Below are 18,376 nucleotides of genomic sequence, written 5' to 3' on the forward strand. Positions count from 1 at the left end.
GCACTCTATCATAGATTATCTCTGATTGTTAAATGAAATTATATCTAGGGAACCACAGGGAAAACAGAAATCTTTCCCTTTAGCCTCATTACACCCACTACATAGAAGAGGAAAGTGCGATTCCAGCTAAGTAGGTTGCCCAAAATGACAAAACCAACTGAAGGCGAAAGCTAGGATTCATTTCCAGGTCTGCCTCTCCCTGAAACTTTTTCTCATTTAAATTCCTCTCCACAAATTCTCCAACCAGCACCTCTTATACATGTGGTCTTTAGGATGTGAGGGACTGCTGGGACTTCATAGCAGTCTTTTTAAAAAATATAATTTCAACTTTTATTTTAGATCCAGGGGATACATGTACAGATTTATTACCTGGATATATTGCATGATGCTGAGGTTAGGGGTATGACTGATCCTGTCACCTAGGTAGCAAGCATAGTAGTACGTACGCTACAGCTTTTCAACCCTTGCCCCTCTCCCTCCCTTTCCCCTATGGGAGTCTCCAGTATCTTTTGTTGCCACATCTACAACCATGATTACTCATTATCTAGCTCCTTCTTATAAGTGACAACATGTGGTATTTGGTATTCTGTTCCTGTATTACAGGATAATATAGGATAATGGCTTCCAACTACATCCATGTTGCTGCAAGGAACATGATTTCTTTCTTTTTTATGGCTGGGTAGTATTCTGTGGTGTACATATACAACATTTTCTTTATCCAGACCACCATTGATAGGGACCTAGGTTGACTGCATGTCTTTGCTATTGTGAATGGTGCTGCAATGAACATATGAGCACATGTGTCTTTTTGGTAGAATGATTTCTTTTCTTTTGGGTATATACCCAATAATGGGATTGCTGAGTCAATGGTAGTTCTGCTTTAAGTTCTTTGAGAAATCGCCAAACTGCTTTCCACCATGGCTGAACTAATTTACATTCCCAACAACAGTGTATAAGCACTCTCTTTTCTCCACTGTCTTGCCAGCATCTACTGTTTTTGGACTTTTTAGTAACAGCCATCCTGAGTGGTGTGGTGTAAGATGGTAGCTCATTGTGGTTTTGATTTGCATTTCTCTGATGATTAGGGATGTTCAGTGCATGTTTTTTTCATATGTTTGTTGGCTACATGGATGTCTTCTTTTGAGAAGTATCTGTTTCTTTCCATCTTTTTTAAATTGAGTTGCTTTTTGTCTGCTCATTTGCTTAAGTTCCTTATAGATTCTGGATATTAGACTTTTGTTGGATGTCTAGTTTGCAAATATTTTCTCCCATACTGGAGGCTGTCCGTTTACTCTGTTGATAGTTTCTTTGGCTGTGCAGAAATTCTTTAATTAGGTTCCACTTGTCAATTTTTGTTTTTGTAACCATTGCTTTTGAGGACTTCATCATGGATTCTCTCACAAGACCAATGTCCAGAGGGGTGTTTCCTAGGTTTTCTTCTAGGATCCTTCTAGTTTGAGGTCTTATATTTAAATATTTAACACATCTTGAGTTAATTTTTATATACGGGGAAAAGTAGGGCTCCGATTTCATTCTTCTGTATGCAGCTCGCCAGCTCTCCCAGCACCATTTATTGAACAGGGAGCCCTTTCCCCATTGCTTGTTTTATTCAACTTTGTTGATCAGATGGCTGTGTGTAGGTGTGTGGCTTTATCTCTCGGTTCTGTATTCTATCCCATTGGTCTATGTGTCTGTTTTTGTAACAACAGTACACTGTTTTGGTTTCTGTAGCCTTATAGCATAATTTTAAGTTGGGTAACATGATGCCTCTGGCTTTGTTCTTGCTGTTGCCCAAGTTGGAGTACAGTGGCGTGATCATGGCTCACTGCAGCCTCAAAGCCTTGGGCTCAAGTGATTCTCCAGCCTCAGCCTCCTCTGTAGCTAGGACTATATGTACATGCCACCGTTTCTGGCTAATCCTTTTATTTGTGTTTCTTTTGTAGAGATGATGTCTTGTTATGTTGACCAGATGATTTTGAACCCTGACCTCAAGGCATCCTTCTACCTCAGCCTCCCAAGTGCTAGGATTACAAGCGTGAACTAGTTTAGGATTGCTTTGGTGATTTGGGCTCTTTTTGGATTCCATATGAATTTCAGAATACTTTTTTCTAGTTGTATAAAAAGTGATATTGGTAGCTTGATAAGAATAGCATTGAATATGTGAATTGCTTTGAGCAGTATGGCCGTTTTAACAATATTGATTTTTCTGATCCATGAGCATGAGACGTCTTTCCAGTTGTTTGTGTCATCTCTGATTTCTTTCGGCAGTGTTTTGTAATTCTCTTTGTGGAGATCTTCTACCTCCTTGGTTAGGTGTATTCCTAGGTATTTTATGACCATTGTAAATGGAATTGCATTCTTGATTTGGCTCTTACTTGGCTTGACTGTTACTGATGTATAGAAATGTTACTGATTTTTGTACATTGATTTTGTATCCTGAAATTTTACTGACGTCGTTTATCAGTTCCAGGAGTCTTTTGGCAGAGTGCTTAGTGTTTCCTAGGTATAGAAGCATATAATCAGTGAAGAGAGATAGTTTGATGACTTCTTTTTCTGTTCGGATACCTTTTAGTTCTTTATCTTGCCTAATTGCTTTGGCAAGGACTTCCAGTACCATGTTGAATAAAAGTAGTGAGAGAGGGCATCCGTTTCTTGTTCGCGTTCTCAAAGGGATGCTTCCAGTTTTTGCCCTTTCAGTGAGATGTTGGCTATGGGTCTGCCATAGATGGCTCTTATTATGTTGAGGTGTGTTCCTTCAATGCCTAGTTTATTCAGGGTTTTTGTTTTAATCACGAGGGATATTATTGAAAGCTTTTTCTGCATCTATTGAGATATTCATGTAAAAAAAGGTCTACAATTTCCCTTTCATCAGATTATTTCTTCCCTATGTTAATCTAGCTATTGCATGGAAAAAAGAAGAAATAGTATTGTTTGCCTCTGTGTCCGAATGGATGGCTGACAGACTGACATGGGGGCCAAGAGGACAGAGGCAACTTCAAAAGACTTCTCTACTATCTCCACCCTTTCAGGGCCTAGGAGCTGACAAAGTCCTGTGCAGGAGGCACCTCTGGATTGTTCCACAGCTGGCACAGGCCTTAAGTGATTTAGGATTAGATAGCCTAAATCTAATCCCTCCCAGCTCACAGCAAATAATTAGTGGAAGAAGAAGCACTCTTTGAACTTCCATTGAGCATCCACATTCTCCCACGACCTGTAAGTCAAACTTCCTTAAGAATATTCTACAGAGAACTAAGCATGGTGCCTCACACATGGAATCCCAGCGACCTTGGAGGCTCAAGCAGCAGGACAGCTAGAGCCCAAGAGTTCGAGACCAGCCAGAACAACATAGTGAGATGCTCTCTCTGTCTAACAAAAGAATCTTCTCCCTGTGCCCCTCGTCATAGAGTTGAGCTGTCCAGAGAAGATCTTCAAGATCATGGAGTTGACTGATACTCACAATCATAGCAATGGTATTTGCATCACCTGGGGAAAATGTTTAACCATACTAAGGCCCAGTCTCAGCTGCCGGAGACTCTATGGAATTGTTCTGAGTTGAGGCCCAGGTGGGTTGTGAACCCCGATCACAGCCCAATCCTTTGTCTTACAACTGAATGCTGTAAAGGAGAAGATGGCCACCTTTCTAGACCCAGAAACTGCTCCAGAGGACCCAGGCACAAGCTTCTAAGCCACAAAGGTTGTGGTTCTGCTTCCTCAGATATGCCTGTCAGGCCAATTAACACCTGAATCTTGCAGTGGCTTAAATGCCAACAGCAGACCCCTGGCCAGACCATTTTCCTTTCACCTCACACCCGGCAATTTCTCTTCGTTGCCATGCTGTGCTTGCTGTGCAGACAGAATCAATAAGCACAATATAGCTAAAAGGTTACCGTATAGCAGAGATCTCAGTAATGAAAGCGTATGTTTTTTTTTTTCCAGCAGTTCCGTTCCACTTCTTTCTTAACTATTTCCTCATTCCAAAACTACATTTCTCTCACAGCCTATTTTCTCTCCATTTCACAAAGCATTAATAAGCTAAGTTCTAAAAACAGAAAAGACAGTTTTTTAGCCCCAAGTGAATAAAAGTAAGGTCAAAGTTCAAGGGCTGGTATCATCGTGATTTTGCTCTGTTCAAATTCATTTGTTTCCTAGACCAGGAAATAACTGATATGCCTGGTTAATGATCTGGAGTGCCCAAAGTATTTGCTCAAGCTGCACACTTACTAAAGGGCAACATCTTTTAGATGGCAGCCACAGAACCTCCTGACCTGAAACACATATTGGGTATTCAAAATAAAGGCTGGCTCTCTGCTCAGATGAGCTGGGGAAACAGCCGGTACGTACATTGGCAATAACCAGCTCACCTGTAGTAAGAGGAGGTGCTTTTCCAGGGCACCATTTTATTCACAGGTTATATTTGTTTTAACAGAGAGACCATATTCTGCTTTTGCTTGGTAAGAACTCGGTTCAGGGTCAAAACGTCTAATAGGAAAAGTATTCGTATCTGAGCACAGAATTTAGGTAGAAATTGAGAACAAGAAAGTAGAGTCAGAACCCATCAAACCAGGGATTTTAAATTCCGGAGAAGAATGTACATATCTATTTAAACTCTTAGTGATGTTATTTAAAACTCTTCTATTCCTTTCAAAGTATTTAACATGACTTCGGATGTATGAGACAAATGCTCTTTAGTTAGTGTGCTAGCCAGCAGGTGCTCTCAAATGAGACTGTTTTGAAAACTTCTGAATATCTGGGAAATATTTCCATAGGATGTAAAATCAAAAAATTCATCTTATAGAATAATTTCAAAGAGAAAAGGAGGTTCATCTTGTTTGAAAGACATTATTTTTGACTGACCTGAATCTAAGCACACACTTTGGTTATGAGAAATTCCGCCTTCTGTATCGGAACTTATGATACGAACAGAGGATGTCACTTAAAACAAAAGAGGAAGAAAGAAATCTGCTTCCTCAAGGAACAGTTTCAGCCCTTTAAATCTTAACACACAATAAAAATACTCCCTTTACCACCATCACCCACTTCAGCAGCTATTCGAAGTTCATAACCATTCATAGAAAAGACCAATTGCTTAAAGCAGAATCAAAAACCCTTGAGACTTCTCAAGATTATAGGCCACAGACATAAATAAAAGCTCTCAATAAAAATAATTCATATCCCTATCGTGTATTAAGATGTTATAAATAACTGTGCAGAGACTTAGCCACTCTATCAACAAACAGAATTTTAGATTTCTTTTCCCAACTGGTGTGCACTCACTCACTCAATGTAACCACTGTCGATCTACATATTTACATTTGTTTACCACATTTTGTTAAGGCTAAAAAAAAAGAAAAAGTAAGGAAGCACTTTCTAAAGAACTTCTGAAAATTACAATCGAGCTCTCTTAAGAGTTCACTTTTCTTCACTGATTAACTTCCAGGGTACTTACTGAAACAGGTGTTGTGTGTATAAAAATCAGTATAGATGGGCCAGGTGCGGTGGCTCACGCCTGTAATCCCAGCACTTTGGGAGGCTGGGGTGGGAGGATCATGAGGTCAGGAGTTTGAGACCATCCTGGCTAACACCGTGAAACCTCGTCTCTACTAAAAAATACAAAAAATTAGCCGGGCATGGTGGCGGGGGCCTGTAGTCCCAGCTACTTGGGAGGCTGAGGCAGGAGAATGGCATGAACCTGGGAGGTGGAGCTTGCAGTGAGTGGAGATTGCACCACTGCACTCCAGCCTGGGCGACAGAGTGAGACTCCATTAAAAAAAAAAAAAAATCAGCATAGATGAATATAGCATGTGCTGGAGTAAGACTTTGGGCTGTGAACTTCACTTCAACTCTATTTTAACCTTTTCAAAATGAGGGAAAAGGTTATGGCGAAATGAATGAGTGTTGATGTACCGCACTGATTCCTAGCACAGATCTATGGACAAGAGGAATCAAAATATTTTGTCAAACCTGGAAACAACAAAACCAAGCAGAGTACTAGCCTGCATCATTTGAACTCAGCAGGTTTAAGGAGATGCCCATATAGCAGATTCTGTTGCAAGTCCCTCAGGTGATTCTGATAGTCAGGGCTGCGATGAACTAGTTAGAAACTTTCCAGCTCTTTGAAAACCACAAACACTTCAATTTTGCCTTGTGTGTACATACATTCATGAAAATAAAATCTATTATGTTAGAAATTTGGAAAATTTACATTTTATACTAAAGATATGGCTATTTAAAGGAGCTTTCTTTAAAAAGAGATATCTTTTGTAATTAATAGTTTAATAATATAATTTTTCAACCCCAACTTTTCTCTCCGGTGTATTTAAATTTTGGGGTTTGCTTAAAGTATACTTAAATCATTACAAGGAAAGAAGGAGGATGTAAGGCAGACACACCTGGCAGCAATAACTTAAGCATACCCTGAGAATGACCCTACGGTGTAAGAAGAATATGTGTTTGGAGTACCAAGCTTATGAATCCAGGACTGGACAATCCAGAGATTCATTCCTTATCAATGAGGAACATCAGAACCCATGACCCATCCTAAGGAACGCAGGCAGAACAGGTGATCGAGGCCCTCTGTTTTGGGTTAGATGAAAGTTGCCAGGTGGAAGTTGCTAGGGGGAGGGTGCTAAGTGAAAATGCTATATAAACTGCATGCTTTTTGCAAGCAGTTGTGGTTCTCCCGTCCAGCCTGCAGCCACTGGACCACCCTGTATGTAAGTTCCCTCAATAAACCCTGTGTCTCCTCCACTGGCTCTAGGTGTCTTCTTTGGCCTCTCGAACATGGTGCTATCCCTACTGAGGTCAATACGGGTCTGGCACAACAAAGGTAAAGTTCAAAGTCAAAAATTTCCTGCCACCTCTGATAATAATTATAATCTGTGAAACAATATCTCTGCCAGGCAAGTCTTGGGCTTCAGTGAGGAAGGTCTCAGGCCATGTCATGTGCTTTCCACATACCATAAAAGGAACTGGATATATATTTCATGATTGATAAACTTAGGGATAACTGGAAAAGGGTCTCTTTCCCCATGCTTAATTACATCTAAGAGTATGTTTAAAGAATTAGTTAAGGAAAAAGTAATTATGATGTTCAATTAGATCACTGTAACTGGAAATAACTTGGGGAAACATAGGACATTGCTCTAGATGTAGACTAAGGGATCGATGACTGAACAAAGACCATCTTTGGAAAGAATAGAGCTGGGCCCAGAAAACACAACAGCTCAGGACTCTTTAAGAAGGTGGGATAGAGGTAGAGAGAACCAAAAACCTGGACATCATTGAAATTTTGCTGATCACTGTACTTACCTCTCTGTGCTCTCCACTGGGGCAATGACTCACCAAGCACTCCACTTTTATGACAGTCTACCCAGCTAATTAAAAGGGTGCAAAGAATCTCGAGTGACCTAATATTGGCAATGTGTAACTTTGGGCCAGCTATTTAATTTCTCTGTGCCTCAGTTTCCTCTTCTGTAAAATAGGTCAAATTACAGTAACTATTTCATAGCATTTTATGAAAATTCAGTGAGTTCATACCTGTAGAATGATAAGCATAGTGACTGGTACACTGCAGGTGCTCAATAAGTGTTGGATAGTATTAATTAGGTCAGATAAGTGGTCTATGCTATACCTCATGTAGTCCAGGCCTTATAGCATTGGGAAGAGTAGTGCCAAAATCCCAGAGTTCTAAGAGCAAGAGGTAACCCTTGAAATTATCATCCTGTTCTAAGGGTTTCCCTTGGTTTAGCACATGTTTCAATCATTCTACATATGTAATCCTAGCACTTTGGGAGGCTGAGGTGGGCAGATCATGAGGTCAGGAGCTCAAGACCATCATGGCCAACATGGTAAAATCCTGTCTCTACTTACATATAAAAAATTAGCCAAGTGTGGTGGCGCATGCCTGTAGCCCCAGCTACTTGGGAGGCTGAGGCAGGGGAATTGCTTGAACCCAGGAGGCGGAGGTTGCAGTGAGCCGAGATCGTGCCACTGCACTACAGTCTGGCAACAGAGCACGACTTCGTCTCAAAACAAACAAACAAAAACAAACAAACAAAAAAAAGCCATCACTTACAGACTAAGAAATTTCCCATAAAACTTGAAATCGTATCTTCTTTTCAAACATGTGGCCATCTTACTGCACTGGTGTGTTTCTGGGTTGAATGAATCTGCTGGCACTGAGCTGTGGCTGCTTCTCTCAGGCCAGACAGAGGCTGTCCAGCCTGCCATAGTCCCCACCAGTCCCTCCTGTTTCTCTGGCATTAAATCAGGTGTGGGTTGCTATGGCATAGTCGTCAAAAGCAAGGCTTTTGCCTATTAATAAAAAACAAATGAAAAAAGTGCTCTGTATTTATTTCTTTAGCAAAAGTGAAAAAATGGAATGTAATCTCCTAGAGGGTACTTGATTTTTCTCATATCTGGCCCACTTTATATTAATCGATAACTGAAGACATTCAGATTAATAATCTCTAATTTAGTCTAAATTCCTTTCTTTTAAAATATGAAAAACAAAGAACCCAGAGACTTTAAGTGACCATCTGAGGACATAAGTCTTCGTAGTGGCAGAAGCTGTATCCATAGTTGGGTCCTTTTCCCCCCAGTTACTGTTTCCACTTGTCCATTCACCTTCTTTCTAAATGAGTTAGCTAACGCGATTCAATTCATATTCTGTACAGAGAAGCAGGAACAAGAGGAAGCGTGGCGGCTACAATCACGAAGCGCAGAAGGTAGCTATGGACATAGGAGCCCTGTAAAGCGGGTAGCCCTTCGATAGTTCTGTGACTATTTGCATCTTACTCAGGCTGTCTGTGTTTAAATATTTTGGCAGATGAATGTGATGGAATCATGCCCCTCTCCAACGGGTTGCTCTATTTTCTTTATGCTTCATTGCCCCCTTTCATATCTCATTGTAATTTTTTTCTAACATAAGTTTCCTAATTAAGTAAATGAAATAGCGCATGAGTGACACTAACACGAAACATGACGCATATGAAATTCTAAAACACCTAGAGCGAATGAGCTGGAAAGACAAAGCAGCAGGGACCCGGGAGGTGCTTTTCCTTCCTCGAGCTCCCTAAAGTTAATCTTTTCAGGTCTTCCATTCTCCCCAATAAAATGAGTCTATCCTAGGGGCATATATCACCTTCCTGCACATATGACAATACTTCTATGACTCATATGCTTCTCACTTAGGCAGGGGAAATGAGAATCGAACATTTTATAGCTGGTTAATGTATCTCAGGTTATTTTATTTGTTTTGGATTTTTAAATGAGTTTGAGACAGTGACTTTGTGACCTGAGATTTTAGACTGTGCCTGCTTTCCACCACACCATCAAAATATTCCATAGATAACTGCTTAGTTTAATTTCAAGTATTGCATATGGAAAATATGTGATTAATTTCTAGTTCTACCACTTGGCATTTGTGAGTTCATCCTAAAAAGATACCCACATCTCAGTCCCTGAAGACTTGAGATCTCTGTGAGCTTTGCCATAAAATGAGCCTGAAAATACCTCTTTTAGTGGCTGCTGGAAGAAAGAAATAAGATCCATGTTGTGTAAGTGCTTTGCAAACTGTAAAGCACCAAGCATTAAGATCCATGTTCTCTAAGTGCTTGCAAACTTTGTAAAGCACAAGCATGAGATCATGTTCTATAAGTTGCTATTGCAAAACATGTTAAAAGCACCAAGCATTGAGATTCATGTTCTATAAGTGCTTTGCAAACTGTAAAGCACCAAGTATATGTGCCCTGACAATGAGACATGGTCCCAGAACACTGGGAACACAAGATGCTCTGAGAAAGGCAGCCCATGGAACTCATGAAGAAGCTCATGACTCTTATGTCCATTTCAAGAGACAAGAGAGACTAAAAGAGAAGTGGACTATTAAAAATAAGCCTGAGTTAGGAAGCAGAGTCTCCAGGGAGAACAGATGGTTTCATGACACATTCCTTTGTGCCCTCAGAACGTATGTAAGCTTCTCTTTTGGCTTCTATTACTTTGTTGAATATATATATGATTATTTACCTTCCTTCCCTACTCCCCAGCATCCTATAAACTGAGCATTTCAGGAAAAGACCTGTCTCAGGCATCTTTGCATCTCTGGTACTTAGACCAGTATCTTCTGGGTACTTCCAGCCTGTCAAGTTACCATGTGCTACTTAGTGTGACAGAATAAAACCTATCCTCAAAACATGGCCACATCCCAGTCCCTGAAATCTGAGAGCATATGTTACCTTATGTGGCAAAAGGGACTTTTGCAGATTTGATCAACTTAAAGATCTCAAGATGAGGAAATTCTCCTGAATTATCCAGTGGGGCTCCATATCATCACAGGGTCCTTATAAGAGGGACCCTAGAGAGGAAAATGAGATATGATGATGAAATCAGAGTCTGGAGAGATTGACTGGAAAGAGAGAGGCAAAGGCCACAAGCTAAGGAATGCCAGATTCTGCAAAAGGCAAAGAAGCAATTCTCCCTGGAGGCCTCTAGAAAGAATATAGACTGACCAATACTGTTATTTTGGATTTTTGACATTCAGAATTATATGAAAATAAATTGTGTTGTTTTAGACCACCAAGTTTGTTACAGTAGCAATGGGAAACTGATACCTGTAGATAAGAAAGTAAATGAATAACTGACATTTGAATGAATGAGTGAGCAAATGAGTAGAGGAATAAATGGAAAGGGCTACAGATAGAAAGCGGAAAGGCCCAGGTTCAGGTCTCAGCATAGATAATAAGCAGCCCTATCATTTAACTTGGGCCCTTGTTAATCTTGTGTCATCTCTCTGGAAGTCCTCAGCATAAGAGCTAATGCTATGCAATCAGATGGAGCAGGGTTCAAAACCCTTCTAGGATATTTCTTGGTTGCACATCCTCAGGCAAGCACTCACCTCTCTGGGCCTATGTCCACATCTGTAAGATAGGGATAGTGAGAGCACCTCCTGCACAAAATTGTTGCAGAAACTGAATGAGCTACAGTCTAGTAACATTTGATGGGGCTCTGAACTAGGTAAATTTGAAATTGTGGTCACATGAAAATGTGATTAATGTCAATTCATGCACAAAACTTGAAATCATGCAAATTCCCCAATTAAAAAAAAGGTCAGGAATGGCAAAGCTGGTAAACTGTAAACCTCTGATTACCACATAGTGGGACCGTCTCAGTTGCTGAACAGAAAACACCCATTGTCCTTTGAGAGAATCCATGTTGAATTATGCAAGCTATAAATTACACAAGCAACAGATTATGAAAGGTCTTTGGGAACACACCCCCTGAACAAAATATGACTACCTTTAATGGATGCAAAGCAATTAGCAGGGGCCTGGAACACAGAAAGCTATTACTCTGCTATTACTATATTAGCTCAATGATAAAAGACTCAGAACAAACACTTCCACCACAGTGGAAAATGAAAGTAACTCCAGCTTTCCCAGGGGCCTAAGCTTTACATGGGCCTCGGGCTCCTCTCAGAGAAATCTTGCAAGTTGGAAAATCTGAGGCAGGTGTGCTAATGACGACCCATATTATGAAGCAATAAATTTCCCAGCTCTTGCCTGAAACGCAGAATTTGGCCGCAGGGAGGTGTTAACTATGTGCTCCACTAGTATCACCACGCATACATCTTGCATAAACCATTTTGCTGCTATTAGCCTTATTTAGAATAATAGAATTTGTGAGATGAAGGGGCTCTCCCTGGGACTTGGCGCCACCCAGCATCACCTTCCCTCTCTCTTTTCTCATTTCTTGAACGCCCAGGGTACAAGGCTGTCCCTAGTGCATACAAGAAGTTCAGGAAATGTTTGTTAAATGTACAGTGACCTTTACGGGTCATGTAACCCACCTCCCTCTCCCATTTTATAGATAAGGAGCCTGAGGCCAATTAAAGGAATGACTGAAACATCCCTATCGTACAGCATTAATTCAAGTTAATGACTGTCTTCTCCCTAGAGGGAAGAGTTAACTTCCCAAAACAAATAGACTGGGTAATGGAGAGGTAATAGTTATAAAACACATTTCTTAAAGCATATCTGTTTTTCTAAGCGACTTCCAGTTCACAAAATGAATGCTGATGATATTAAGTGTCTACACCACAGATTTGGCTAATAACTACTTAAGAGCTCAGAAGAGAATAAGCAAAAGAAAATATGAATCTGGATGAAGGAGATCCACCATGAAGAAATCAGATATAGCCCAAGAGTGACACCTGATTATTTAGTTCTAATGAAGCCAGGTGTTATGTGTGATGGGGAACAAATAATTTACTTCACAGATTCATATGACCCTTTTAGGCTGCACTGAACCATTCAATGCAGAATTGAGTCCCATTTTTTACTTACACCTCAACTTTGTACCAAAGCAGATATAATATCTAGGAAGAATTCAGAGCTAGGAGGACTGAAATTTTTTTCCTGACTTTAGGTGGCCACACATCAGGAAATGCTGAACACGCATTCCCTTTGTCAAGACTGCCCTCTCAAGAAGAATCTAAGCCCTTTCCCTACAAATGGATCTTAGTGATTTTCCATTGTTTTATGAAGCTAACTGATTATGAACTTTATGAAGCTGTCTGATTCTTCGGTCATCCCAAAGTCCATATCCTCATCCTAAAAGGATTCAGAACAATCTCCCACATCGTAACACACTACTCTGGAAAAAAAAAAATTTTTGGGTACATGGGTATAGTTTGAGCTATAATATCAATTGGCTTCCTAGGATTTATTGTGTGAGCCCATCACACATTTACAGTAGGTGCGGACGTAGACACACAAGCCTACTTCACCTCTGCCAGTATAATTATTGCTATTCCCACTGGTGTTAAAGTTTTAGGTTTTTGAGGTAGCTTAAGTCAACTCTTTGCATTATATTCATTGCACATGGGAAAGAATTCTTACTGCCTTCTTGAAGTAGCCCTGTGTACATTTCAAGAATCAACAATTTAGGATACAGCCTCTTAAGGTTAACTATGTCCAGATTTCTTAACTTACTTTGATGCTTTTACTTGTATTAACATATTCCTCCCACTCCCTTTTCACAACCAGTTGGATTACAGAGCCCTGAACTCACAAATTCAGGTAAGCTAATGCCACATTATGCTAATCAGCTGGGTTCCTATGCTTGCTTTCTCAAACCCACTGGCTTTTAGCCAGCAAAACCTAGGGCTGCCCAGTGATGACCTCACATTTCCACCAATGTCCTTGCCTTTTAAAGCTTTTCATACACAATTGTGCAGTGGATGCTGGGTCTCTATGTGTGATTTGAAGTGATTTTCAGCAGAAGTCCTAAATTCATCTATATACAGTGTCTGTGCTGTTTCTAGTGTATTTCCCTTTTCCACCGTACCAGAGCCTTCTCATCCATGTAGGCAACCTGGACCATACTCAAGATTAGAAGTCCTGCTTCCTGGCCTGGCAGCTTTGCAGGTGTTAAAGGACAGTGGGATAAGGGCTATCAGAAGAAGACAAAGACCTGTTATCTCACTGACCGCTACTCTCTTTGAACCTCTTTAGACTCCTTGTTGCCTGAGGCGCCAGGAGAACTGCATATACCGCAGACCCCATCCATCTCTTCCCTGCACTCTCAGCCTCACTGTAACTTTTTATTTCCAGGTCATTACTTAATTATCTGGAGCTGCTTATTCTCCACAAGTCTGCTGTGAAGATTCACACCACTGCACCTTTACCTAGGTGTCCCTTCTCCCTGGAACGCCCTTCACGGAGTTCTCTATTCCACAGGCCTACCTTAAATGTCACACTTCCGGCGAGTATTTATTCCTCACCTCCTCAGCCAGGATGAGGCATTCTCACTCCTGTGTTCCCAGAGAATGGTGTACACACCTCTCTTTTACTCCTGGCCACAGAGACTGCAATGCTTATACAAGCCTCTCTCATTCACCATAAACTTATTTTTTGCATCTTCCTAGAATCAAATCTACACTCTGTTTCACAGTAGGAGTTTATGAAATGAATGAATGGAATAAACGTGTATGATTCCTCAAACCAGAGGTGACTAGGTGGCTGTTAGCACTGGGGTCTGGAACACACCTTTTATTTATCTCTGGGTTAGAGAGGACAAATCTAGAGAAATACAACAAAAGCAAGCAGACCAGTACCCAGCCAAGAATAATAAACACGGTGTACCTGATAGACCATTATATTAACAGTTTCTTCTTTTTTCTGCTCTGGAGATCCTTGACTCTGCAGTAGATTTCGTACTGTTTCTTCCATCCTGAGAAACAAAAATACAAAGAATTTCTTAAAGAAGATTTCTAATTAACACAGATCCATTCAAGTTGTAGAAATCATTCTTCTATGCATATTCCCCAAGCTTCAACCTGGAAATCTCTTTTCTCTTCTCTCGCCTTCATCTTCTATTAATTATCCGTCATGAAGTCCTTTGCAGCCATTCTTTCGGATGCCTCTACATTCTCTTTCTCTACCATTCAGGTCCCCCTTTTTGTTCTTGGACATCTAAACTCATGCACCTATCTCACAATATCCCTCTTCATTTCCAATGACTTCTTTTTAATTTGATACAGTATCACCACATCAATCTTCCCGGAAAAAAAACTTTTATTTTTAAACACCAATTTTCAAAGTTAACAAATATTACAGGAATGTCTTCTTTCTATTAATCTACCATCAAGTCTTTCTGTGATGGTCTTTCTATGACAGCACATAAAGATTTCCTTCATTCTTCTCAACGACAGTTATGCATTGCTTCATAATGGGAATACATTCTGAGAAATGGTGAAATGCATCATTAGGTGATTTTGTCATTGTGCAAACAGCATAGAGTCGACTTATATAAACCCAGATGGGATAGCCTACTACACAACTAGGCTATATGGTATTGCCCGTTGCTCCTAGACTACAAACCTGTATAACACGTTAATGTCCTGAGCACTGTAGAAAAATAATAAAACAATAGTATTTGTGTATCTAAAGATACCTAAATACAGAAAAGGTACAGGAAAAATACCATATAAAAGACTCAAAATGGCGCACCTGTATAGGCCACTTGCCATGAACAGAGCTCACAGCACTGGAAGTTGCTCTGGCTGAGTCAGTGAGGAGTGACTGAATGTGAAGGCCCAGGACATTACTGCACACTATGGACACTGTACACTCTAAACACTGCAAATTCACACTGCACTAAATATTTTTCTTTCTTCAATATTAACCTCAGCTTACTAAAATTTTTACTTTAAAACTTTTAAGTTTTAAAAAACTCGTTGATGCTTGTAATGACATTTACCTTAAAACATAAACATGTATAAGTTATATAAAATATTTCCTGTATGTCCTCAGTATATAAGCTTTTTAAAAATTGTTTTAAAAGACATTTTTTGGCTGCGTGCAGTGGCTCACGCCTGTAATCCCAGTACTTTGGGAGGCTGAGGTGGGTAGGTCACCTGAGGTCAGGAGTTTGAGACTAGCCTGACCAATATAGTGAAACCCCATCACTACTAAAAATACAAAAATTAGCTGGGTGCCGTGGCAAACTCCTGTAATCCCAGCTACTTGGGAGACTGAGACAGGAGAATCACTTGAACCTGAGAGGAGGAGTTTGCAGTGAGCCAAGATCCCAACACTGCACTCCAGCCTGGGCGAAAGAGACTCCGTCTAAAAACAAACAAACAAACAAAACATTTTTGGTCGGGTAGGGTGGGTCATGCCAATAATCCCAACACTTTGGGAGGCCAATGTGGGTGGATCACCTGAGGTCAGGAGTTCAAGAGCAGCCTGGCCAACATGGTGAAACTCCATCTTTACTAAAAATGCAAAACTTAGCTGGGGTGTTGTAGCAGGTGTCTGTAATCCAGCCACTCTGGAGGCTGTAGCACAAGAATCACTTGAACCCGGGAGGCGGAGCTTGCAGTGAGCTGAGATCATGCCACTGCACTCCAGTCTGGGCAACAAGAGCAAAACTCTGTCTCAAAAGAACACAAAAAAAAACCAAAAAAAAAAAAAATTTTTTTACATTGTTTTATTAAAAAGTAACACACAAACAAACACATTAGTCTATGCAAGGTCAGGATCATCAAGATGTCAGCAGCCAACAGGAATTTTTCAGCTCCATTATAGTTTTAAGAGACCACTGTTTTGCATCCAGTCCACGGTTGACCAAATATCACTATGTGGCACATGAATGTGCTTCCTAGTATGTCATGTTGAGAATGTCAGTTATTTAAGCATTCCCCTACTTATGAAATATTACTTCAAAATTTTTGTTATTTCAAACAACATCTTTACACATACCTCTTTATACACATTTATAAGTGTTTCTACAAATTATATATATATGTTATAATCCTGTTTTGTTTTCAATGTGTACCTCCAGTGATTTCCCATTACCCTGAAGTAAAGAGTAAAGGAAACACACCCATTCCCATTTCCAGACATTTGCTACTGCTGGCGATACTTCTTCAAATGCCATCTCACTTTCATCTTCCTATATTTCGCCCCTCTTTCCAAATTTACCTTAAGTTTCACTTCCTAAGATATCTCCTCATTGATCTCCTGCTTCTTTGAATTCTTATAGCCCTATACTTCAAACCATTTACTCTATCACTTAAAAATCCATCACTTTAATGCTCAAATATTTTGTATATGCAAGTCTTATCTTCTGGAACAAATGACCACATTTGGTATAGGACTATGCCATGTATTTCTAATGTATCTCTCTCAATTGTAGGTAAAATAGATACAATGTCAGTAGACATTCTTTTTTTTTTTTTTTTTTTTTTTTTGAGGCGGAGTCTCACTCTGTCGCCCGGGCTGGAGTGCAGTGGCCGGATCTCAGCTCACTGCAAGCTCCGCCTCCCGGGTTTACGCCATTCTCCTGCCTCAGCCTCCCGAGTAGCTGGGACTACAGGCGCCCGCCACCTCGCCCGGCTAGTTTTTGTATTTTTAGTAGAGACGGGGTTTCACCGTGTTAGCCAGGATGGTCTCGATCTCCTGACCTCGTGATCCGCCCGTCTCGGCCTCCCAAAGTGCTGGGATTACAGGCTTGAGAGTAGACATTCTTATATGAATCCTTTGCTAATTCATTTTTTTAAAGTATGAATTAGTAAGTCTATACCAGACACTTACCCTGTATGTTCAGACTGTGTCTAGATGACCTCGTCATTGGGGCCCATCATGAAGATTCATAGACCCGACTTTGGGAGCAAGAAGCCTGAACTCAATGCCCTGAACACAGTGCTCTCTGTCCAGAACCTGAACTGGTTGTCTTTTCCAGTCCCATCTTGAAGCATGTATATTAGTGACTCAGTATGACACTGGTAGAAGAGAATTCTGAGGAAAAGCAGGCTGATCCAGCTTCTCCCTCTTACTAAGGGCTTCTCATATGACAAATGAAGGGCTCTAGGAGACCAGTGAATCTGCTTATGTGGGAAGGCCATTGCAGTAAGCAGGACAGGACAGTTCAAAATGCCACCTTTCTAATATGGCACATCACTACTCAGCAGCAGAGTGGGGAAACTGCAGACAACGGGGACAGGCCAGACCTAGATTATTAATTGGAGAAATTCTACCTTCACAGAGGATGACACAAGGACTCATTGGGTTTGCAGGAAGATAGTGGACACTGGTTATGAGTACTCTAAAAATGATTTGTGACCGCACATTCATACAAGCCACCTCTGCATGTAACCACTTGAGAGAGCAGAAGCTGTTCCCTATATTTTCACAAATCTTATGTTATTAATAATAACTCAATTTAATAGTACTTTTAACTTGTCAAAGAACTGTCTCATCTGTTCATCATTATAATCTACTTTTAAAAAATCATTCTATCTATTGGGTAGATGAGAAACTAAGGCACAGAAAGGTTGGATGGTTTGCTTGAGGGATCGTGGTTAGTTGGATAGAGAGTTTGGATGAAATTATTTTTACTGACTCTAAATACAGCAGTCTCTTTCTACTTGTCCTTACTGACATTCAGAAAAATGGTTTTACATGAGTAAGAGTCTTAACTCCTGACTAGGAGTTAACTTGGTGAACAACTTTGGTTGCTGAACCCAAGAAGGCAACCATTTCTGACCTGGGGAGAGCGCGAGAAAAACTAAGCCTTATGTGAAAAAAAAAAAAAAAAATCGGTGCAAAGAAGTCACAAATTCTGAAATAATAAGTGATCAGAACCGATTGCTAATATTTTATTTCATTTTATGTAAACAAGCTCTTGAGTGGTATCAGATTTTCCATCACGTTTGCTGAATTATCATAAACAAGGAAGTAATGACAGTGGTCCTAAGACTTGCCCAAGATCACTTAGCTTGTTCCTGGCAGATAAGTGCCTGGTCTCCTGGTTTTCTAAATATTAGTCTACTTTCTTCCCGTCTTAGCACAGAAGCTGGATGTCTTCTTTTAAT

At 40.3% G+C, this 18,376-nt stretch overlaps 1 protein-coding gene across 1 annotated transcript in view; it reads right to left on the minus strand.

Moving 5' to 3' along the window:
- NCKAP5 (NCK associated protein 5) overlaps nucleotides 1-18,376 on the minus strand; it is an 830,344-nt gene that overhangs the window by 263,289 nt on the left and 548,679 nt on the right. Inside the window, exon 6 of the mRNA XM_017854739.1 lies at nucleotides 14,142-14,229. Within this exon, the coding sequence (XP_017710228.1) occupies nucleotides 14,142-14,229 (88 nt within the window). The remainder of the gene's footprint in view (nucleotides 1-14,141; nucleotides 14,230-18,376) is intronic.

This window comes from Rhinopithecus bieti, unplaced genomic scaffold, assembly GCF_001698545.2.
Source record: "Rhinopithecus bieti isolate Rb0 unplaced genomic scaffold, ASM169854v2 scaffold_37914, whole genome shotgun sequence".
NCBI lineage: Eukaryota > Metazoa > Chordata > Mammalia > Primates > Cercopithecidae > Rhinopithecus > Rhinopithecus bieti.